Here is a 25740-nt window from a genome sequence, read left to right as displayed (position 1 = left end):
ATATGAATGGTCCACCTCCCAGCATTTGCCGTGCCTTTATGTTTCACTCTGCCAGTGACTCCCGTGACTTTGACAAAGCGCAGGCATGTCAATCACGGTCGTCACGGCAACTGACTGAGCCTTGCATACCGCCCTACCCTTCGGAACGGCAGCTGACAGCAGCCGTGATCACGGGTGGCGGGCAGACATGGGGCCCATTGGGCACACGCATCGACTCCTCCTTCGTGCGGTGTGTATGCGCGCCCACACTATTTCATGAAATTATGTACAGGTACGTTGTTTCACGCAATGGAACCGATTGCCGCAGCATATATGTGGTGGGCGTTCTTTATATGGTTATTTGCATAGGACACAATAACAGAAGGAGAGAGCAAGCAGCCTGCAAACGGAAAGAAAAAGAATGTATTTTTCCAAGACTGAAATTTTTACAGAATTGCACCACAGCTTTTCAGCACAGTTTCTTAGAAAAAGAGTTTTAGTTTCCTAGTTTGGAAAAAAAGTCAGTCTTTTCTAACATCATGATCAGAGTTAATTTCATCAAAGAAACCGTTGTCAAAATATTCGTCAATGGCATTATTACAGTGAAGAAAAATAAATGAAAAGTACACCACATTTTCATCTGACAAAAAACAATTCTGTTTTCATTAACGAACTAAATGAAAATGTGAGGCAGGGACGTTTACCCTGGTGAACTAACTTCCGGTTTCCACAGAGCTCTGCCTGCTTCCGTTTCCAGCAAGCAAGCGACTGTGTGCAGCCAGCATTACAGGCCTCAGACGACCGTCCAGAGCAGAGAGCACCCGCTGTATGTATGTACATTACAAATACAGGCCTGAGGCTTCCCCCTCAGACCACCATCCGTCCAGAGCACTGTGTGTGCATTATAGGCCTTCTCTGACCACCAAGAACCAGAGCACTGTGACCTGGGACCACCATCCAGCACTGTGCAGCATTACAGGCCTCCTCTGACCAGTGACCAGCACCGGCAACCAGAGCACTGTGCATTACAGGCCATCCCCAAGACCCGAGACCAACATCCAGAACTGTGCAGCATTACAGGCCTGCTCTGATCAATGGCACACAGGGCAATGTGCCAATCCCTCAGACCCAAGAACAACATCCGGCACTACACAGCCCTACAGGCCTCCTCTGACCAAGGACATCCAGAGTACTGTGCATTACAGGTCAGACCTGAGACCAGGATCCAGTACTGTGCAGCATTACAAGCCTCCTCTGATCAGTGACCACCACTGGCATCCAGAGCACTGTGCATTACAGGCCATCCCTCACACTTGAGAAAACCATCCAGCACTTTGCAGCATTACAGGCCTCCTCTAACCAGTAACCACAGGCATCCAGAGTACTGTGCATTACAGGCCTCCTCAGACCATCTAGAGCGGCTAAATCTGTATCAGAGTTTGTTCCAACCTTAACATAAATAACATATTAGAATTTTTTACTCCAGGAGTATATAATAAGTTTGGAGATTCTAGAGAAATGCTTAAATAATGTTTACAATTTAACTAAACCAATTCAATTTTGGTCAACTAAAATGTACTGCAGATTGAGTCGAAGCTGATAAGCTGATAAGTCTGACAAAGGCAAACAGACATTGGCACAAGTAAATACTATGAAATAAACAAGTAAGCTATGAACAGGGAAGCAGGGTTGCCATAGAAATGTTGGATTGAGAAGGAGGCTTGGTTAACAGTACAGGAAGTGCTCAATGTAAGGGCGGAAATACACTACACTGTGGACTCAGAAAACAATAGCTAAAATGGTGCTGCCTAACCCCTGGAAGCAAGATTTTTAAAGTTTCTTTTAACAGTAAGTAATATATGATTTGGGCTGGATTACAGTGGCTATAGTATGATAATGACTTATTATAATGGACTAAATGAAAAGAAGCATCAGAGTGGGAGGGTTTACTTCCTCTTTAAGCTCTGGAGCAACTGCACGTGCAGAGTACACAGACTATTTACCTTTACTAAATCATCCCCACTGTGTTCCTCTTGTGAAAAAAATTTTGTACAGATTATCTTTAAAAAAAAATTCATAGGCCAGAATTTTAGAAGTAGCAATCGGGCACTTCATAATGTGGAATCACCATTAGGCCACACTAGTTTAAACAGACTGTATCCACAAACATTTTTGATTGAGCCAGCACATTGTAATAGGCCCAAGGCACCAGGACAAAGGCACGATTTGGACTGCATCAACCAAAGAAAAAATCAGTCACTTAGGAGCAGCTATCTGAAACATTAAAGAGGAGCTCCAGTTTCCTATGTAAAAATTAAAAACGTCAGCAGCTACAAAAACTGTAGCTGCTGAATTTTAATTAACAGGCACTCACCTGTCTCACGATCCAGCACTGTGCTTGGCCCAGCCAACCTGTGTCCTCTCTCTCCCCCCAGCATCTTTACTATGGGCACCCAGCTGTGACAGCTTGCAGCTGCACACTATGAATGATCCCATAGTCTTCTGGGACCTGTCAAATGTCCCAGAAGACTGCAGGAGGGGGGAAGAAGAACTTTAGATTTCGACTGCCTAGGCGGTTGGAGCGGAAGTGGGAGCAAGTACCTGTCAAAATGGGGGAACCAGCTCCTCCTCCAGAACTTCCCTTTTTGGGTGGAGCTCTGCATTAAGGGGCCCCATTTAAAAGAAAAAGTTGGTCGACTATGACAAGCATTTGCCAATCCTTCATGAATTCTGACTATTTTTCTTAATACAGTGATTTGAAATGATCATCAGCTCCATCCATGGTCACTAGACAATCGTAAGCAACAAAATTTAATTACAAGGAATACCTCCATAGAATGAGTTGTCAAGAATCAAACAGAAAATTAAATCAGGCTTGTAGTGAGTGTGCTGGGGAAGAGAGAAATTGCCAGACACCAGGTGGAGCAGTGACAAAGTGTATGGAATCACAGACTCAAAATGTATAATATGAAGATATACAGCTGAATGACATAGGGAATGTTCATCACAAAAGATCTGCTAAGCTAGTTTCCTATAAATGAGCCGATAAAACCCTAACATGTAATGGAATTTATTAATTCACTAATAGTGAATTTTAAATTTAATTTAGCTTCCGGCCCAATGTTTTTTTCTTTTCTACAGAACAATCACAAAACCTAAAAATTGGCATTTTTTTATATAGTAGTGTGAAGGTAAAGTGATGTACCTGCTTTAGTAACATACACAGGGCACATTTTAAAGGATACATCCATGAATAACCGGAACAGCAAATTTCTGGATCTTTGGGTGAAAAAAAAAGAAAAAAAAAGATTAAATTACTTCTGATTCATATCTTATAGCTTGCATATTTGGCAAATAAGATTATGCTTTTCAAATGAAAAATGTCTAAAGTAAGTCAATTAAATACTAATATGCAGCTGCGTAAGAAATAAAATGCAGATACCCTCTAAAATCCTCTCTTTGGTTGAATATTGGGTTGTTCCGATAAACAAAGCTCCAGCACATCCCCCCCACATTTCTATTGGTCAGTGAGGCTGCCCTTCATAGTGATGAGCCAACAGGATCATGTGGGTGGAGGAGTTTGGTGGAAAACTCCAACATTTATCAGAATTATGGTAGCATTTCCAGTCAGAAAGGCCTGAAAAATGCCACAAAGACCAGATTTAGTAGGCTGCTGCAGGTACACTATATTACCACAAGTATTGGGACACCTACCTTTACACACACACATGAACTTTAATGGCATCCCAGTCTTAGTCCATAGGGTTCGCTAATATCGAGTTGGCCCACCCTTTGCAGCTATAACAGCTTCAACTCCTCTGGAAAGGCTGTCCATAAGGATTAGGAGTAAGTCTATGGGAATGTTTGATCATTCTTCCAGAAGCGCATTTGTGTGGTTAGGTACTGATGTGGACAAGAAGGCTTGGTTCGCAGTCTCCGCTCTACTTCATCCCAAAGGTGTTCTATTGGGTTGAGGTCAGGACTCTGTGCAGTGTACAGGTCAAGTGAAATTCCTCCACCCCAAACTCGCTCATCTATATGTTTATGGGCCTTGCTTAGTTCACTGGTGCGCAGTTATGTTGCAGTAGAAGGGGGCCATTCCCGAACTGTTCACACAAAGTTGAGAGAATTAAATTGGCGCCTTAAGTGTTCCCTTCACTGGAACTAAAGGGCCAAGCCCAACCTCTGAAAAACAACCCCACACCATAATCCCCCCTCCACCAAATGATTTGGACCAGTGCACAAAGCAAGGTGCATAAAACACATGCATGAGCGAGTTTGGGGTGGAGGAACTTGACTGGCCTGCACAGAGTCCTGACCCCGATTGAACACCTGTGGGATGTATTAGAGCGGAGACTGCGAGCCAGGCCTTCTTGTCCACATCAGTGCCTAACCTCACAAATGCACTTCTAGAAGAATGATCAAACATTCCTAGAGACACACCCCTAAACCTCGAGTTGAAGTGGTTATAGGTGCAAAGGGTGGGCCAACTCAATGAACCCTACGGACTAAGACTGGAATGCCATTAAAGTTCATGTAAAGGAAGGTGTCCCAATACTTTGGGTAATATAGTGCCCCTCTTCCTGTAGCAGTTTTTTCTTTCTTTCTTTTTATGAAAAATAAAAATGTGGCTAAAATCTAGCTAGCATTTTTTTTTTTCTACTGCATTATATTATCATGGAGTAGAAAAATGTTAGTACATAGTATATATATGCAATTGGCAATGATTTGGTGTCACTAACAAAACTCAAACTTCTCAATAAAAACGAATTATACAGTTTATGTATTTTTTGATGCAGATTTTTTTTTAATCTAGATTACATTTTTGATAATAAAGTGGAAGTGGCACCAAAAACAGTGCACATTTTGCAATATGGGTTATCGGGTATAAGAAGGTGTATATTTCTATTTCTTCTGTTGGTTGAAGTAGATGGAATGGTGTCTTCTCTGTGTTTCAATCATTTTTCTATTATTTTGCAATGGAGAAGAAGGGATACAAAATAATTTACTTGTGCAATGCCAAGCTGTCGGAAAATGTAAGAAAGCAATAACAGCAGGAGCAATTGAACAATGTTACAGGTTTACATCATACAGCCAATTGTGTCTTTTCTTCACCCTATGAATGAATGCAACACACTCAAGGAAATTTTCCAGCAGTTCTTAAGATACTCCTCAGACAGAATGAGTACCTTCAACTGCCTGAGGAGATCATTCTAGATTCGAAAGAGGGGAGAACAGCCTGAAAAAATTTGGAGAATTCAGGTCTCTCTATCAAGTCATCTGTTGTCAGCCTTATCCAGGCTCTCAAGCAAAGTGAAAACACAGAGAAGCACCTAAAGTACCCCCCCCCCCCCCCCAAATCTCTAGCAGAGAAAGAAAGGAGATGTACAAATGTAGAAGGTAGCAGTTGGCTGCTTGGAAACAGAATTAGCAGTAAGGTTTGCAGTCTCCTATGGCTTGAGAACTCTTATTTCCTGTGCTATAGAATGGAAAATGCCAATGCCTCCCCTACATCCTTGTGGACAAGATACAGCTAGATTTTTGGGGACATGGCTTCAGGAGAAGAGGAAGACATTTTCAATCACATAATTTTAATTTAAAAAAAAAAAAAAGGGGGGGGGGGGGGGGGAATGGTAAACAGATAGGGTCTTCTAGATGCAAAATACATGCTGCTGGGTATGTACATAACACCACATTACGGCCATTCAGTGAAGCGCTGTGAATACTTTCTGGATGCACTGTATAAACCTTATAAAAAAGGGTTTACAACTGTGTACTTTAAGAAAAAAAAAAAGGAAAACCAAATAGAAAAAGGACAACCTCGGCATGTCTAGGTACCGTAAATATAAAGTGGTATAACTTTACAAAGTTGAGAAATCTACTGAGGATTAGTATCCCAGAATACATTGAATGTCTCTTATAACTGTGTTACACCAACCCAGAGGAAACTCTTCCCCCAAGAATATTATTATTTTGGACTCATTGTAGCAGGGCCAGTTCAGAAGTACCTAGCCAAGCATCCCATATATGTTCAAATTTTGTTGGGACTACCTCTGTGCTGGTAGACTAGTTTCTCCCTTAGCAGAGCCACATTGACAGCAATAACCCATTATTTATGGGAGGAGGTGTTGTAGCGAGCCATTCCTGTGCTATAAGTTTCCAAGCAATGAAGCAAATCCCCTTCTTAATGGCACATTTCATTTTCAACTGTGATCAGCAGTGGTCATCTTGATTAACTCAAAATGAAAAGAGCTTTCCTGGGGCATTTCAGTCCTTGGTGGTGCAACTGAAGCAAGCAATCAACGATGGGTGGCAAGGCACTGTAAAAATATCTCTGGGATAAAGTTGTGGACAGGCACAAGTCCGGAAATGCATACGAAACATTTTCAAAGGCTTTTTTTAATACCTAGAAGCTCAGTGAAATATATTATTAAGTGGTGGAAGGTATTTGGTATAACAGACACTTCCTGGATCAGAACATAGCTCAAAAGTAGATGAAAGGGCCAGGAGGAAACTGGTCAGAGAGGCTAACAAGAGGCCTACAGCAACTCTATTTTTTTCTGACATGTTGGTGTTATATCCTTCACTTAGATGTTGTAAATGCAGCTGCATAACATAAAAACTGCGTCCGTCTTCATTTCAGGCTGCAAAGCAACAGAATGTGACTATTTTAAAGGTTGATTCTTTTCTATATTCACTGTAAGCACCTCTAATAATAATAATAAATAATATAATAAGTATTAATAATAATTAATAATATAATAAGTTTTTTGTTTTTTTTACAAAGACCAACCATATTTGCAATATATTGAGTATACCATTTCACAGATAGAAGATTGGTCGAGGCTTTTGTAAATAGCTAATTTCATCAGGGCCAGCAGTGAAATTGCTACAATGCCTCCATGCAATTCCACCGATTTCCTCCCTTCCCGCTCTTCCAATATTGACATCTTATGACAAGGCAAGAATGGCTGCACATCTGAAGGTTCCAAAGTGCCTTTATAAAAACTCACCAGGGTACACCAAGGACACCAGATATTTAGTCACGTAGACGCGTTTCACAAATCCAACCTGTGCTAAACCACTTGGTTCCCACACTACGTCTATTGACGTCATGGGCTTTCAGTGGTTATATCTAAATGATGCCTGAGGCCACAGACATCATTCAGATATTGCTGTTTTCAGCCGGCGATTCCCTGCACCATAAGAACGATCATAGTGGCTGTTCCGCCGCTTGATCGTTCTTACGGGCGGCGGGAAGGGACGACCCCCCCTCCCGCCACCCTCCGGTGCTTCTACCGACTCACCGTTTCCATCGGTGAGTCGGTCACAGGATCTGCCGGCCCCAGCAAGTAATCGGAGATTTCCGGCGGACTAGATTGTCCCCGGAGTCTCTATGATCTTTCGGAGGCCAGACGCGATGTTATGACGTCAAGCCCGGCCTCGGTATTCAAATTAACGGCGCCGATCTGGCTAGGAAGCCAGGATCGTTTTTTTTTTTTTTTTAATTCTTATTCTTATTGACCCCATATCTCACTGTAAATGGGTCCGATCGTGCCATATTTCTATTACAAGGGATGTTTACATTCCTTGTAATAGGAATAAGAGTCATCAATTTTTGTAGTGTAAAACTAAAAAAATAAAAATAAAATTAACAATAAAAAAAAAAAATAATAATTTAAAGCGCCCCTGTCCCCGTGAGCTCGCACACAGAAGCGAACGCATACGTAAGTCCCGCCCACATATGAAATGGGTGTTCAAACCACACATGTGGTGAGGTGCAAGTGAAGGAAAGTCTTTCTTTGCATTCTAGAAACCTTTTTATATAAGGTAACAAAGGATTTATTAAAGTGTACATCAAGTCAAAATTTGTTGTTTTAGGTTAGGATTAAGTTAGACCCATGTCAGTTTTTTTTTCAGTCTGCATCAAGTGTGGCAGAGCGTTGCCCTGCCCGGGTCTAGGAGGATGTGACCCAGAATTCTCAACCAGACGGGTTGAGGGGCTCCTGGGAGCACATATCATGAAGAGGAAACTGGCCTTTCAGTTTCCTCAGTGTTTTGTAAAGTCCACTTTGGGACCTGGAGCTCAGGGATTTCTGAGAGATCCGGGTGGGATGAAATCCCTAGACCTGGGTCCTGATTTTGAGAACAGCCAGCATACTGATTGGTCAGGTGTGTGCTGGGCTTTTAGTAGTAACTTGACCATGGTTCTGGGCTCCACCCCAGCAGACAGGAAGTCTGAGTACCAGGAGTCAGGAGGGCGCCACTGGGGAGCCAGTGTAGCAAGAGGCTGTTAGCTGTGTGCACCAAGGTGGTCGGTGAAACAGTCTATATGAAATAGACAAGGGCCTGGAGGGTAAGGCCAGAGCTGCAGTGCTGCAAGTGAGAGCCAACTAGGCTGAATGTAGTTTTGTTGATGAAAAGGAATGCTGAAACCCCCGTAACACTTTTTTGGATGTAAATTTTTTTGGGGATTCCCAGTGCTTTTTGTACTGGACACAATGATCACCAAAACTATGGTGGAGATGGTGAATCTCCCCAGAAAAGACTCATACAGCAATAAAAACCCAGCAGAGGTTCTAACCTTCACACATTCTATTTAAAACATAAAAAAAAATAATCCGCAGCTTGGTAGATAAAACAGTGTTAAGCAAGCCCACCAAGTACTGTAGAGGCATTATACAAAGCAATAGTAAATATTCTAACTAACATGCTGCTAATACTTATATATTTTGGCTACTAAAATAATAAGGTTAATTACCTCAGGTTGTGCAGAAAACTCTCTCAGTAAATGTCCATTCCAAACAAACCTCTGATCAGCCTGCAAGGATAAAAAAAAAAAAATACTTGAAAAAACATGTTTCATGGAGAACAAAGCTTTCACATTTGAAAAATGTAGGTAAAGTCTACTTTAAATTAGATAATTGCTACGTCTAGAAAAAGAAAAAAAAATATTCAGCAGAAAAAACTTGGGCTTTAAATCAAGTTTAATTCACCAACTTTATTTACCAGCTTAAGGCCCCTTTCAAACTGAGGTGCCTCTAAACCACCAGTAAAACACTGGAGTGCCTTTGTAGAGTTTTTCAGGCGCTTTTGAAGAGCTTTCCATTCATTCCATTCATTTCAATGGAGAGGGGCGTTTTTTTTTCACCACACTGCCCCAGTGGGAAAGCATTCATTGATTTTAACTACTTCAATACCGGACCTATTCTGGCACTCCTCTCCTACATGTAAAAATCATAATTTGTTTGCTAGAAAATTACTCAGAACCCCCAAACATTATATTTTTTTTTTTTAGCAGACACCCTAAAATGGCGGTCATTGCAACTTTTTATCTCACACAGTATTTGCGCAACAATTTTTAAAACGCATTTTTTGGGGAAAAAATCATTTCACGATTTAAAAAACAACAAAACAGTAAAGTTAGCCCAATTTTTTTGTATAATGTGAAAGATGATGTTACGCCGAGTAAATATATACCCAACATGTCACGCTTTAAAATTGCGCACACTCATGGAATGACGCCAAACCTCAAAACGTAAAAATCTCCATAGGTGATGCTTTAAAATTTTTTACAGGTTACATATTGAGAGTTAGAGGAGGTCTAGAGCTAGAATTGTTTCTGGCATTCTAACGCACGTGGCGATACCTCACATGTGTAGTTTGAATGCCGTTTACATATGTGGATGGGACTAACGTATATGTTCGCTTCTAAGCGCGAGCTACTGGGGACAGGGGCGTTTTAAAAAACAATTTTTTTTTATTTTATTTTACTTTATTTTTACAACTTTTTTTTTGATCACTTTTATTCCTATTACAAGGAATGTAAACATCCCTTGTAATAGGAATCTATGTAACAGGTCCTCTTTATGGAGAAATATGGGGTCAGTAAGACCCCACATCTCTCCTCCAGGCTGGAAAGCATGATTTTGTGAAAAAAAATTCACGAGCCCATGCTGACAGCCGCGATCGTGGCTTTGTTTACTTCCGGGAACCCGGGCGTGACGTCATAACATCGCGCCCGGGCCTCCGACGGTCATAGATCTCTATCGCCATCATCTGGCGCCGGACGAGTTTTTCTCCGGGTCTCCGATGGCACGGGAGAGCCCGGAGAAACACCGGATGGAGGCGGGGGGGGGGTGTCCCCTCCCGTCGCCTGTAAGAACGATCAATCGTCAGAACTGCCGCTATGATTGTTCTTATGGTGCACAGAATCGCCGGCTGAAAAAAAGGATATCTGAATGATGCCTGTGGCTGCTAGCATCATTCAGATATTCCCACTGAAATTACAGGACGTCATATGACGGCCATGGGTGGTTAATGGAAATAGGTTTTCATTTGTTTTTGTTTTTTTCGTGCACTGAAAATCGCCTCAGTGTGAAAGGAGTTTAATACACAAAGCATGAACACAGAGTGTCAAGAGATTCAGTTGTTTGACCCCAAATCACAATTTGGAATTAGCTAGATCACTTTGCCTTTTGAAAGACTATTACTTTTACATTACATTTTGTAGCAGTAAAGCCCCATACAAACTATCAAATTTTCTGCTGATTTTTGTCTTCAGATTTACCAAAACCATATAGTGCAAGGGCCTGCCTGATTGCATACATATTGAAACTCCTAAGGTTTGACCTCATATTATATGGTTTTGGTAAATCCGAAGGAAAAAAAAAATCAGCAGAAAATCTGATAGTGTGTATGGGGCTTAAGGCCCACTTCACCCTGAGGCACTTCTAAACTGCCAGTAAAACACTGAGCGCTATTGAAGAGCTTTTCAGGCGCTTTTGAAGAGCTTTCTAGTAATTTCAATGGAGAGGGGTGCACTGGTCTGTGGCGTCACAAGAGGGCGAGGCCACCAGATGACATAGTCAGGTGGCCCCGCCCCTTACCTATATAAGAAATGTCAGACGGCGGACCCTGCAGTAGGCAGCCAACCTTCACCATCGGCGGTAGCAAAAACTTTTCGCCAGGTGCCGTGATTTATGGTGGATTTACATAGGGGGACACTATTTTTTTTATTTTTAATAAAAGAATTGTCAAAAACTGTGTTTTTTTTACCTTGTGACACTTTTTTGGTGAATGGGTAGGGGTACTATGTACCCGATACGCATTCACATGGGGGGGGGGGATCTGGGGGCCCCCCTTCTTAAAAGGGGCTCACAGATTCCAATTAGACCTGTGCTCGCAAACCCCCACAACTACTGGCCACAGTTGTGGGGATGAAGCCCTTGTCCTCATCAAGGCGCTGCCCCAAAGCACCCATCCCCCCACGTTGAGGGCATGTGGCCTGGTATGTGGCCTGGTATGGTTCAGGAGGGGCGCTTGCTCGCCCCCCCTTTCCTGACCTGCCAGGCTGCATGCTCACATAACGGTCTGGTATGGATTTTGGCGGTAGTTTTTTTTGCGGTTTATTTCATACTTTTTATGTATCAATAGTTTATTCAAGTTTTTCACAGAACAGAATAAAGATTTTGGCACCGATTCTGAACAAAACATAGCTTCCATAAGCTGAAGAACATATGTACAAGAATGGAAAGTAAAACAATATAATTTCTTGTGAGGAACATGTTACCACCTTCCGCGTGGTGATAGGTATTGCTCCCTGAGACCTCTTTATGAGTTAGAGGCAAGTAATCGCAATCCGTAATGATAACGTTTTACTACAGTTTTGAATGTTAAACTCCAAAGCGAGCTGTAAAACAGAGTGTAAAACCTAAACATCTCAATATGTCCTATGTCATGGTGTCAACTCAGTTAAACGGGACCCAAAGTATGCCCCCCACGCAGAGGAATGTGCGTTCTTCCGCAAGTAGCAGAAGACACTCCATCCCCCAGAAGCGTGGAGAAATGCAGTCTAAGCCCCCCAATACCAAATTCCAAAAAGAAGAATTAAATAAATAAGCAAAACAAAAAGAAAAAAGGGGGGGGGGAGGCAAAAGGAGCAAGAGATTTGACGTAGAAAGAGAAAAAAGAAAGGGGAAGGGAAAGGACTCCGCACTTTGGTCAGTGTCAACCAGGAGGAAACCTAGTCAGCAACCGTCTGGGGGTCACTGGTCAAATATCCGATCCATGAACCCCATACCTTTTCAAACATCTTCAATTTATCCTGCAAGATTGTGGTCAGCCTTTCATTTAACATAAGCCAAGAAAGTTTATGTTTGAGTTGGTCAAATGGTATAGCCGCCAACCTCCAGTTCCTGGCTATTGTAATATTAGCGTAAAGGAATCTAAAATGTGAGGCGCTGTCTCTGGATTTTGGAGGCCTCCTCAACCTTACAGCCCAGTAATGTGTGTTTTGGGGACTTTTTGGAGCATTTCCACCATATGCGGTAGGCCGTCCCTTCCGGACCACAGCCTTGAAAACACTTAGAGGAAACCCTCGGGCCAAAAGTAGCAAATCTAGCCGGTACCAAATACCACCTTAGTAAAACCTTATAACTTGCTTCGCCAATCCTCAAGTTCCAAGGTTCCTGGATATCCTGCTCACATCTAGCTATATAGCTCAGTTTTACTGAGGTAAATATTATAATAGTATATAAATTCAGATAGATGACCTCGGCTTTTATCATATTAACACATTTTACATAGGTGACATAGTCGCAAGATCACTTTGACGTGATAAAGTATGCAGGTAATGGTGTATTTGAGTATATCTAAAATGTTCTGAGTCTGGCAATTGGTGTTTTTCAAATCAGCAATCTTTTGGACAGCATTCCTTTATTACCATAAAAGGTCCGCAATCTGCATGAAACCCTTGTTGGATCACCATTAAAAAGCAAGGGGAGTGAGACCCGGGGTGAAATCCTTGTTTCGCAGGAGGGTGTGAGGCAATTTGAAGTTATGAGACTTGGACAGTCTATCCCAGATGCCCAGTGACAAAGAAAGGGAGGGGCATAGAATTGGGGGCTGATCCCTCATCAGTAACCACATAATGTGGGAAATCGGTTTAAAATGAAAAGAATGGGATTCCACCAACAGCAACAAGTGGGGCTATTGGGAATGAAATTTAGTAAGTTGGGCCAATTGTGCAGCATGAAAATATTTCAGCAGATCAGGGAGTCCTAGGTTCCCCTTCTATTTTGGGGTATACACTGTGCACTTATTCACCCTGGGCCTCTCGTCTCCCATATTAACTGAAGAAGCTTCTTTTGAAATACCATCAGATCAGATCTAACAAGTGCCACTGGTATAGTACGGAAAAAATATAAAATTCTCAAAAGAACATTAATGTTTACTGAGTGTAGTCTGCCGAACCACGATTGAGGATGAAGCTGCCATCTAGCCAAGTCTGCTGTTAAACATCTATATAGTGCAAGATAGTTGTAGGAATATAAAGGCATGTAAAGGAGGAGTCAAATGAATCGCTAGATAAGGAAGAGCCTCTGGTTCCCAATGAAATTTTAAGTTCCCAATTAAATTTTTAATATTCAAGGGTTTTTTGGGTGCTGCTCTGTAAAGAGATATATATGCAGTGCCCTAGATTTGTCATGATTGATTGTAAGACCCAAGATTCCTGAAAAGGGTTGAAGTATTGCATACAGGTTGGGGAGGGTGGTAATGGGTGATTACATGACCATCAAGGTATCATCCGCAAATAGTATACATTTATAATCCCTATCCCCGCATTCTGCTCTCTGAACATCCGGACAATTACAGATCTTAATTGCAAGTGGCTCCATTGCTAAAACGAATAGTAATGGGGATAAAGGGGACACCTGCCGAGTCCTCCTATGGATAGCGAGGGAATACCCCTTAGAGTAGAGCTAAAGAAATTTGACCAAAACCAGAACAAAACATTAAATAAATAGTCCCAGGACAGGGAATCAAACACTTTGTGGATATCTAAAGAAAGCAGCATGCCCTGTCTGGAACACTTGCAATCCCAATCTGAATGAATGGCAGAGATTATGTCTATAATTCTCCTGGTCCGGTCTGATGCCTGGTAATTGGGGACATATCCTGCCTGGTCCAGGTGAATATGTGGAAGAAAATAATTTAATCTAAGGGCTAGCAGCTTTGTCATTTTTAAGTCTATGTTTAGTATACTTTTTAATAGTTTTTTTTACCTTAAAAGTGTTACTAAACCCACAATAGTGAAATCAGTCTGTATCTACACTAGACAGAGAGGAAGAGCCAGGAGAGTCTTCGGGGGACCCGAGAAAAGGTGGTTTGTGGCCGAGAGCAGAAAAGTATAGGCGTTTGTTTATTTTAATTGTTAACCTTACAATCGCTTTAAACCAACCAAGATAGACAAAAGTGCAGCACTACTATAATCTACTGTGTATAACCATCCAAGCATCCCACCATCACTCTTTACATCAGGAGGAAAAGAGATTTCATTTTAAGAGCTGGTTCTGGCTAAAAAAAAAAAAAAAAAGAGCCTGGATTCTCTTAGATACACATAATATAACTGGATACCAATATTCATAGGTAAAATTGAGCCAGGGAATATCCTATTGCCTCTTTGGGGATTAGGAAGGAACTTTTTCCTCCTGCTGGAGCAAATTGGATCATGCTTTATTGGGGTTTATACCTTACACTGGATCAACTGTGGGAACTGGATTGTGTGTATGAGATTGTATATATTTTTTTCTCTTCTATTGGTTGAACCAAACTATGTAACCATCAACTATTCCTGATAGCTGTTTATTCCAGATAAAACCTAGTGGTCAGTGCTCATCACTATACATGCACTAGACCAAAATGAAATGACCAATGTGTACTAATTGGTCTGACAGAGCATATGGGTTAAAATATCACGGTCTCCACCACACCAGCCCATGTTTCCACAAAAGGTATTCATGGGTTTCCCTACAAACAGAACAAGGGAAGAAAGAACAGCTTGCATAGTGCATCCTGTAGGCATCATCCCGGTAATGTTTTTTTACAGGAGTGTATTCAGGTTTCATGTAAGGCCCCTTTCACATGGGGCGGATCCGCTCAGTAGAGTCCACCAGTTCAACAAGAGATAGCTCCATTGATCTCCGCTGAGCCGGCGGATGACAGGTTCATCTCTGCTCACTGAGCAGGGAGTGACCTTTCAGAGCCCCGCTAATCTTTATGGGGAAAGCATGTCCATTTTCATCAGATCTCATCCGATCTGCCAAGACGAATGGCAGACGTATCGCCATATGAGTGGATTGGATGGCAGACGGGTGGCAGCAGACACATCTCTGCTGACATCTGCCTGCCCACAGGAGTCAATAGATGGCCCAATTGGATCTGCCTGAAAAAACGAGCGAGCTTATCATGTGAAAGGGGCCTAAAAGCCACCCGAGCGGCTAATTAGCCACTGGATTGCTTTTACAGCTGGTAGAAGGGGGGGGGGGGGCGTTCACCCCCGCTGTTTCACCGGGTGCTATGTTATGTTAGGCATTTACTCTGCGAAACACTATCTTACAAAAAACAAAAAATGGGTATTATATTGTGTTCATCAAAATTCATTAAAAGTGTATTTTTTCTTTAAAAAAAATAAATTGTATTTGGAAAACCACTGCATATATATTACACACACACATATATATATTTTATGTGTATATATATATATATATATATATATATATATATATATATATATATATATATATATATATATATATATATATATATATATTTTCCGTTGATATTATTGTTATGCCGTTCTCTGAGACCAATACTTAGATACACTAAATGTTGCTTCCACTCCTGAAGCTACTAATGTTCAATAAGTTGTTTCGTTTTGAAACGCTATGTCATGTTATTGTTTGTAGGTAAATATGTTTCCCCTGTCATCTTTCCCTCCCCCCATATCCACGATCAAACTTTTTTCTCTCTGTTCGAGTTTGGATCAGGGCCATTAAGCTCTCTTTTATTGTTCTGTGCAAATCTCAATAAATATAAAAAAATAAAAATAAATAATAATAATAAAAAAAAAAAAAAAAACACATTGCACGGCTGCATGTATGTATGTATGTATATTATAGTCGAAAGTATTGGGATGCCTGCCTTTTAAACTTTAATTGCATACCAGGCTTAGTCCATAGGGTTCAATATTGAGTTGATAAAAAGAAAGGAATGGCGCAAATACAGGTACAAGCACAGCGTTATGGGGCTAATGACGTTTACATAGAGGAACATGTATTAAGCAAAGGGGCTATCTGCAAGATATAATGTAATCTATAGTAAAGTAAATCAGCTTATTTAAGAGCAAAGTCCTGATATAAAGGAAAGCTAAAAAGTCCATAAAATGATAAAACAATGGCACAAATGGCAGCTCCCTTAGGAGTGAAGCAGACTCTGAAAGACAAGCTAAAGAACAAAAATGGGCGCCTCTAAGTGCAATATGTTTAAAAAGATAGTTTAATGATAATATAATCAGCCAAATGGCTACTCAGCTTGCAGTTGTGAGAAACAGGCATGGGTTTATCATAATGTGGAGTGTGTGGTCACTCTGCTGTCCGGGGGTTCATTCTGAGTGCCGTACTGTAGCGCTGAGATGGTCCTGGGTGGGATGAGGGGGTTCAGAGAATGCCGTCAGCTGAACTGCGTTTTGCTGAGCAGGGGCGAGAGTATCCTGTGGTTTGCAATAAACCCTGCTGGTGTATGTGTGACTCGGCGGCGCTGTGCATGTTAACTTGGAGCGCACTCGCTGCAGTCTGGAACCAAAAGTGACATTGGGTGTATCAGATGACGAATTTCAATGCTTCCGCATTTTCATCAGATCTGATGAAAACAGTCATGAGTGGCCATTTTACTGATTATATTATCATTAAACTATCTTTTTAAACATATTGCACTTAGGAGGTGCCCCTTTTTGTTCTTTACCTTCAATACTGAGTTGGCCCACCCTTTGCAGCTATAACAGCTTTAACTCTTTTGGGAAGGCTGTCCACAAGGATTAGCAGAGTGTCTATGGAAATGTTTGACCGTTTTTCCAGAAGCGCATTTGTGAGGTTGGGCACTGATGTGGGACGAGAAGGGCTGGCTCACAGTTTCTGCTCTAATTCATCCCAAAGGTGTTCTTATTGGGTTGAAGTCAGGACTCTGTGCAGGCCAGTAAATTTTATCCACCCCAAACTCACTCATGTCTTTATGGACCTTTCTTTGTGCACTGTTGTGCAGACATGTCGGAACAGGAAGGGGAAAATCACCAAATTGTTCCCACAAACTTGGGAGCAGGAAATAGCTTAAAATGCCTTGGTATGTATATGCCTTAAGAGTTCCTGGAACTGGAACTAAGGGGCCAACCCCTGAAAAACAACCCCACACCATAATCCCCTCTGCACCAAATTATTTGGACAAGTGCACAAAGCAAGGTCCTTAAAGACATGGATGAACAAAGGCTGGATGTCCACCCCGAAGAAGAAAAGATATGAAAAAAGGCCCAGGTGGTGGCCTTACAAAGCTGGCCTACAGAAGCCTGGTGCCAGAAAGCCCAGGAAGCTCCCACTGATCTGGTGGAATGTGTTTAGAAAAGCGCAGAATATTTATCCTTGAAAGTGTGCACTCTAAAGATCAGTCTTCTTATCCATTGAATGATTATGGATTTGGGAGCAGGGTGTCGCTTGCGAAGTCCTGAAGACAAGACATATCTGACAGATGCAACAGCAACTAAAAAGGCCACTTTGAGATTATCTGGTATTATCTCATCCATATCGTTTGCTTCCTTCAAGGCTGCATGACTCCTGCTGCCCCTTGATGGATGGTGTAGGCCATAGCTGCATTATTATCGGGTTGCACCCTAATTGGTTAGCCATACAGAAGGGAATTCCATATGGCAGAGCCAATCTTATTGCTCTGAGCTCCAGGATGTTCATGGAGAGCTTTGCTTCCACAGGAGACTATGTGCACTGTACTGTGAGAGATTGGAACACGCCTCCCCTGCCTGCAAGACTATCTTCTGTTGCTGTTACTTTCTGGTGATAATGGAAGGAAAGACTTCCCCACTGTTATGGCTGGGCTGGAAATCCACAAAGTTATGGAATTCCCTGCTTGGAAGGGTAGGAGACCGAGTAGGTCGAGAGGATAAGTATGCTTGTTTCTAAGGTTTCAAATGAAATTGCACAAATAGTACAGCCTTAAAAAGGAGGCTACCATGAGGCCTAGAACGCTGATGGAGAATTTTATTTTGGGATGTGTCTTTGACCTCAATTCTCAAGAGTAGGCTCTTAGAGAGAATCTTCTGCTCTGGTTGGAAAACCCTGGCTCAAAGGATGGAGAACAGATTTTAGGAAATGGATCACTCAACTGAAAGCCAGAAGCATCTGAATTGTCCTGTGGACATTTGCAGACAGAAGGAAGAGAGGAGTCCTTCAGGAGAAGATTGTCCAGATAAACTGATCTGGACACCTTCAGATCTATGAAGGGCAAGAAAAGGTGCTAGGACTTTTGTGAATACTCTCAGAGCATAGGATAGGCCAAAAGGCAGTACAACAAGGTGGAAACGACACTGCCACTGCAAAATCGAAAAACACTGATAATTTGGATAAAATGGTAATATGTAGACAGTCATCTTGGATTCATTTTAATGAGTGAAATAAGTATTTGATCCCCTATCAATCAGCAAGATTTCTGGCTCCCAGGTGTCTTCTATACAGGTAAAGAGCTGAGATTAGGAGCACTCTCTTAAAGGGAGTGCTCATAATCTCAGCTTGTTACCTGTAAAAAAAGAAACCTGTCCACAGAAGCAATCAATCAGTCTCCACCATGGCCCAGACCAAAAAGCTGTCCAAGGATGCCAGGGACACAATTGTAGACCTACGCAAGGCTGGAATTGGCTACAAGACCATCGCCAAGCAGCTTGGTGAAAGGGTGACAACAGTTGGCACACTTACGCGCAAATGGAAGAAACACAAAATAACTGTCAATTTCCCTCAAACTGGGGCTCCATGCAAGATCTCATCTTGTGGAGTTTCAATGATCATGAGAGCAGTGAGGAATCAGCCCAGAACTACATGAGACAATATGGTCGATGATCTCAAGGCAGCTGGGACCATAGTCACCAAGAAAACAACTGGCAACACACTACGCTGTAAAGGACTGGAATCCTGCAGCTCCTGCAAGACCCCCCTGCTCAAGAAAACACATGTACAGGCCTGTCTGAAGTTTGGGTGAGAACCTCCTTCCCGCAACAAAAGGAGGAGTGGCTCGAGAAGAAGCACATTGAGGTCCTACAGTGGCCAAGTCAGTCTCCAGACCTTAATCCCTTAGAAAATATGGGGGGGGGGGACTGAAGTTACAAAACGTCAGCCTCGAAGCCTTAATGACTTGGAGAGGATCTACAAAGATGAGTGGGACAATCGCCTTCCTGAAGTGTGTGCAAACATGGTGGCCAACTACAAGAAATGTCTGACCTCTGTGATTGTCAACAAGAGTTGTACCACCAAGTACCAAATCATCTTTTGCAAAGGGGTCAAATATTTCACTCAAAAAAATGCAAATCGATTTATAACTTTTTTGAAATGCATTTTTCTGGTTGTTATTTTGTCTCTGTTAAAATACATCTACCATTAAAATTAGACGGCTCATTTTTTTGTCAGTGGGCAAGCGTACAAAATCAGCAGGGGATCAAATACTTCTTTCCCCTCACTGTAAAGGTAAAGAGCCAATCACAAATGCCGGTTATCAACATTTCCTTTTCTCAGTGCTGTCACAGCGTGAGGAAAGGAAAGCCAATAACTGGCCATCATGTGACAGGGGACATTTACACTGATAATCATAGCACCGTGCACCCTCAACAGTGCAAAATGTTAACACAGAAATTAAGAAAAAGGGTTTGTTTGTTTTTTCCAAACTTTTTGGGCATTTTTCCTTTATAAAAATCAAAACAAAAAAAACACAGGATTGAATATACACCAAATTTGTGCATAAATAAATCAAATAGTATGGCATTAAATCAATACAACATGATAGAAAATATACCGTATTTAATCATGTTATATTAATTTAGCGCCACACTATCTGATTTATTTATGCACAAATTTGGTATCACAGATTTTATTGTGGGTTGCTTTTATGTGTTAAAATATTCCCCAGCACAGACTTATTTTTGCTTTTATATTTGGCGATTAAAAACAACCAAAAGAAAGCTCCAGTATGACAGCGCTAAAAGCTTAATATTGGCCAGGGCAGGAAGGGGGTGAAAGTGCCCAGTAGGGAAGTGGTAAAAAAAAAAAATTGGCTCTTGACTTTTTTTTTTTTTATCTAGCTCCTAGATTTAAAGCAAATTTGCCAAGCCCTGGGTTAAGTGCCTCTACAAAAAGACATTTGCCACAAAAGAGCTTAGGTGTTTAGTGCTTTTTACAGGCAGCTTCTCAGGTGGCTTCTAGCTACAAAATTCTGCACATGTAAATAGATTAGGACCTGTTACAGTGACAAGGCCATTTTAGAAATTTGGCTCATCACATCATCACACGACATGTCTGCTCAAAAAAAGAAATTAAAAAAGGAAGGAAATTGCTTTAATTGCTATGTTCTGGAATACAGGATCATGCTGGTTCTTGTTTATTGCCCTAGTCCAGTGTGCTGCAGTTTGACATGCCAAAATTGCTTCAAGAGCAGGTTGTAGGGGGGTTGGGCCTGTTAAAAGTTAAAGGAGCCATTAACCACTTAAGCTCCGGACCATTTGGCTGCCTAAAGACCAGAGGACTTTTTACAATTTGGCACTGTGCTGCTTTAACTGGTAATTGCGTGGTCATGCAATGTTGTACCCAAACGAAATTTGCTTTATTTTTTTTCCCACAAATAGAGCTTTCTTTTGATGGTATTTGATTGCCTCTGAGATTTTTATTTTTTGCGATAACGGAAAAAAACAAAAATTTTGGGGGAGGGGAATGATATTTTCAACTTTTTGTAAGAAAAGAAAAATATAATAAACTCAAAATGTATTCAGCCACGTCTTTGGTAAAAAAAAAAATGTCAACAAGATATTTGTTATTTATTGGTTTGCACAGAAGTTATAGCATCTACAAACTAGGGTACATTTTCTGGAATTTACACACACTGCCTATCTCATTTCTTGAGATGCTAAAAAGGCAGGGCAGTACAACCACCCCCTCCCCCAAGCCCCTATTTTGGAAAGTAGACACCCCAAGGAAATTGCTGAGAGGCATGTTAAGCCCATTGAATATTTTTATTTTTTTTGTCCCAAGTGATTGAATAAGGACAGAGAAAAAAAAAAAAAAAAAAAAAAAAAAAGATATAATGCTCACACATGCCATGGTTATATGTGGAATTGCACCCCAAGATTCATTTAGCTGCTTCTCCTGAGCCTAGCCGTGTACGGGGCCCCGAAAACCAAGCACCGCCTTCAGGATTTCCAAGGGCGTAAAATCTTTTTATTTCACTCCTCACTACCTATCACACACAGTTTTGAAGGCCATAAAATGCCAAGCTGGCACAAACCCCCCCCCCCCCCCCACTGATTTTGGAAAGATTTGGGAAAATTTCGCAGCTCTTATTTGTTTTTGAAAAAGAAGAAAATAAATTTTTTTTTTCTTTTTTCAATTTTCAAAACAGAGTATTGGCAGGGAATTGCAGAGTATTGGCAGGGAATTGCAGAGTATTGGCAATGAATTGCAGAGTATTGGCAATGAATTGCAGAGTATTGGCAGGGAATTGCAGAGTATTGGCAGGGAATTGCAGAGTATTGGCAGGGAATTGCAGAGTATTGGCAGGGAATTGCAGAGTATTGGCAGGGAATTGCAGAGTATTGGCAGGGAATTGCAGAGTATTGGCAGGGAATTGCAGAGTATTGGCAGGGAATTGCAGAGTATTGGCAGGGAATTGCAGAGTATTGGCAGGGAATTGCAGAGTATTGGCAGGGTATGGAGGGATGGCTATGACTGCACTTGTCACAGAGCAGCGCTGTGGGCACTACAGATGCAGCCCACAGCTCTGCTGCCATCCGATCTCTCCCCTCCACTGTACAGATCTGTACACAGAGGGGAGAGAGGAACCAGCATCATCATGACGCCGGTTTGTTTACAAGTGATCGCTCCATCATTTGATGGAGAGATTATATTGTAAAACGGATGAAGGGTGCACCAAGATGGCCGCCGCTCTGGAGTTAGGCCGAAGCTTCCGCCTTTCCTAAGGCCGAGAATGCTGAGCGTTCCGGATCGCGGCGGGGGGTGGTGCCAATCGTATATTCGCACCATAAGACGCAGATACATTTTCCCCCATATTTCTGGGGGGAAAAAAAAGTGTGTCTTATAGTCCAAAAAATACGGTATTTTGGGGTGTAATTTTATATATGCCCATGGCATCTTTGAGCAATATATCATTTAGTGACAACTTTGTGCAAAGAAAAAAAAAAAATATGTCTTTCATGCAACTTGTGTCAAAATATAAAATATTCCATGGACTTGACATGCCTCTCAGCAAATAGCTTGGGGTGTATACTTTCCAAAATGGGGTCATGGGGGGGGGGGAGAATTGAACTGTCCTGGCATTTTATGAACAACATTTAGACGCTTATGTCACAAATCACCCACTCTAACCCCATGAAGACAAAGCCCTTTCTGACATTTTTTGTTTACATGAAAAAATTGTTTTTTGCAAGAAAATTACTTTCAACCCCCAAACATTATAGATTTTCATAATTTTTTTTTTTTATTTTTTTTTTTTTTTACACAGGATTTGCGCAGCAGCTGTTCAAACGCATTCCTTTTGGGGAAAAAAAATAGGATTTTTAAAATAGCCTACCTGTAAAATCCTTTTCTTTGACGTACATCAGTGGACACAGAGCAATAATAATAACTATGTGGATTGTGGGTTAAATCAGCGTATCAGGTGCTGGACACTGGCATGCCCCTGAAGGCATGACCTTCCCCCATATAACCCGTCCCATTACTGGGAGTCCCCAGTTTTGTAGTCAAGCAATTAAGGTGTATAAGAAGAAGAAGGGAGGGACCTCTGTGTCCCCTGATGACACAGAGCCATAGTAATAACTATGTGGGATGTCCCATAGCAATGGCAACTGAGGGGGGGGGGGTTGGGGACAAAAAACAAGAGGCCAGAGGACTCATACTGCAGCAAATGCTGTGCCCAAGGGCAATATCCTCATGACCTTTAATATCGATTTGATAAAATCGGATAAAAGACTGAACCGAAGACCAATGTTGCGGTCTTACAGATCTGAGCCATAGAGGCCTGATGATGCACCACCCAAGAGGCACGAATCGCCCTGGATGAGTGTGCTCTTAACCACCTCAGTACAGTGCAGTTACACCCCCTTCCTGACCAGACCAATTTTCAGCTTTCAGCGCTCTCACACTTTGAATGACAATTACTCAGTCATCCAACACAGTATCCATATGAAACTTGCGTCCTTTTTTCCACACAAATAGAGCTTTCTTTTAGTGGTATTTAATCACTAGTGGGTTTTTTATTTTTTGTGCTATAAATAAAATAAAACATAAATTTTGTGAAAAAAATGCCTTTTTCTTCGTTTCTGTCATAAATTTTTGCTAATTAGTAATTGTTCTTCATAAATTTTGGCCAAAATTTATACTGCTACATATCTTTGGTAAAAATAACCCACATTAGTATATATTATTTGGTCTTTGTGAAAGTTATAGAGTCTACAATCTATGGTGCCAATCACTAAAAATTCATCACTTCTGATCAGGCCTTCAGTACATCAGGTGTACCTCATTTCTTGAGACTCTAACTAGTCAGGAAAGTACAAATACCCCCCAAATGACCCCTTTTTACAAAGTAGACATCCCAAGGTATTAAGTAAGTAGCATGGTGAGTTTTTTTAAGTTGTCATTTTTTCCCACAATTCTTTGCAAAATGAAGATTTTTTATTTTTTTTTACTAAATTGTCATATTATCAGGTTATTTCTCACACACAGCATATGTATACAACAAATTACCCCCCAAAATACATTCTGCTACTCTTCCCGAGTACGGCGATACCACATGTGTGAGACTTTTACACAGCCTGGCCACATACAGAGCACCAACATCGATGTAGTACCTTCAGACGTTCTACGAGCAAAAATGACGCATCTCATTTCTCAACCACCTATTACACTTTTGAAGGCCCTGGAGTACCAGGACAATGGAATTTCCCATAAAATCACCCCATTTTGGAAAGCTAACACCCCAACGTATAATCTGTGAGGCATAATGAGTCTTTTGAACGGTTCATTTTTTTCCTGAAGTTTTTGGAATATGTGGAAAAAAATTAAAACGCATTTTTTTTTTACACAAAATTGTCAATTTATAAGATATTTCTAACACATAACATGTATATAGCAAAAATTACACCCCAAAATACATTCTGCTACTCTTCCCGAGTACGGCGATACCACGTGTGTGAGACTTTTACACAGCCTGGCCACATACAGAGCACTAACATTGATGTAGTACCTTCAGACGTTCTATGAGCAAAAATGACGCATCTCATTTCTCAACCACCTATTACACTTTTGAAGGCCCTGGAGTACCAGCACAATGGAATTTCCCATAAAATGACCCCATTTTGGAAAGCAAACACCCCAACGTATAATCTGTGAGGCATAATGAGTCTTTTGAACGGTTCATTTTTTTCCTGAAGTTTTTGGATAATGTGGAAAAAAATTAAAACGCATTTTTTTTTACACAAAATTGTCAATTTATAAGATATTTCTAACACATAACATGTATATAGCAAAAATTACACCCCAAAATACATTCTGCTACTCCTCCCGAGTATGGCGATACCACATGTGTAGGACTTTTACACAGCCTGGCCACATAGATGGGCCAAACATTGAAGTAGTACGTTCAGGCGTTCTAGGAGCATAAATGACACATCTTATTTCATTCCTACCCATCACACTTTTGAAGGTCCTGGACCACCAGGACAGTGAAATTACCCACAAAATGACCCCATTTTGGAAAGCAAACACCCCAACGTATATTCTTTGAGACATGGGCTGCAAATAGGTACTCGGGTACTCTGATGGGCTGGAGATAGGTACTCGGGTACTCAGATGGACTGTGACAGGTACTCGGGTACTCTGATGGGCCGGGACAGGTACTCGGGTACTCTGATGGGCCGGGACAGGTACTCGGGTACTCTGATGGGCTGGGACAGGTACTCGGGTACTCTGATGGGCTGGGACAGGTACTCGGGTACTCTGATGGGCTGAGACAGGTACTCGGGTACTCTGATGGGCCGGGACAGGTACTCGGGTACTCTGATGGGCTGGGACAGGTACTCGGGTACTCTGATGGGCTGGGACAGGTACTCGGGTACTCTGATGGGCTGAGACAGGTACTCGGGTACTCCGATGGGCTGGGACAGGTACTCGGGTACTCTGATGGGCTGAGACAGGTACTCGGGTACTCTGATGGGCTGGGACAGGTATTCGGGTACTCTGATGGGCTGGGACAGGTATTCGGGTACTCTGATGGGCTGGGACAGGTACTCGGGTACTCTGATGGGCTGGGACAGGTACTCGGGTACTCTGATGGGCTGGGACAGGTACTCGGGTACTCTGATGGGCTGGGACAGGTACTCGGGTACTCTGATGGGCTGGGACAGGTACTCGGGTACTCTGATGGGCTGGGACAGGTACTCGGGTACTCTGATGGGCTGGGACAGGTACTCGGGTACTCTGATGGGCTGGGACAGGTACTCTGATGGGCTGAGACAGGTACTCGGGTACTCTGATGGGCTGGGACAGGTACTCGGGTACTCTGATGGGCTGGGACAGGTACTCGGGTACTCTGATGGGCTGGGACAGGTACTCGGGTACTCTGATGGGCTGGGACAGGTACTCTGATGGA

At 41.9% G+C, this 25740-nt stretch overlaps 1 protein-coding gene across 2 annotated transcripts in view; it reads right to left on the bottom strand.

The window, feature by feature from the left end:
- Positions 1-25740, bottom strand: part of SACM1L (SAC1 like phosphatidylinositide phosphatase) — a 226497-nt gene that overhangs the window by 140870 nt on the left and 59887 nt on the right. For both annotated transcript variants that reach the window (XM_077491838.1, XM_077491839.1), the window contains 2 exons: positions 8741-8800; positions 3225-3258 (listed from right to left, as the gene is read on the bottom strand). In XM_077491838.1, the coding sequence (XP_077347964.1) occupies positions 3225-3258; positions 8741-8800 (94 nt within the window). The remainder of the gene's footprint in view (positions 1-3224; positions 3259-8740; positions 8801-25740) is intronic.

Source organism: Lithobates pipiens, unplaced genomic scaffold, assembly GCF_037356315.1.
Source record: "Lithobates pipiens isolate NorthernLeopardFrog02 unplaced genomic scaffold, aLitPip1_a1.2 Scaffold_19, whole genome shotgun sequence".
NCBI lineage: Eukaryota > Metazoa > Chordata > Amphibia > Anura > Ranidae > Lithobates > Lithobates pipiens.
Note: the sequence above shows the minus strand (reverse complement) of the source record. Positions and strands in the feature narration are given on the sequence as shown.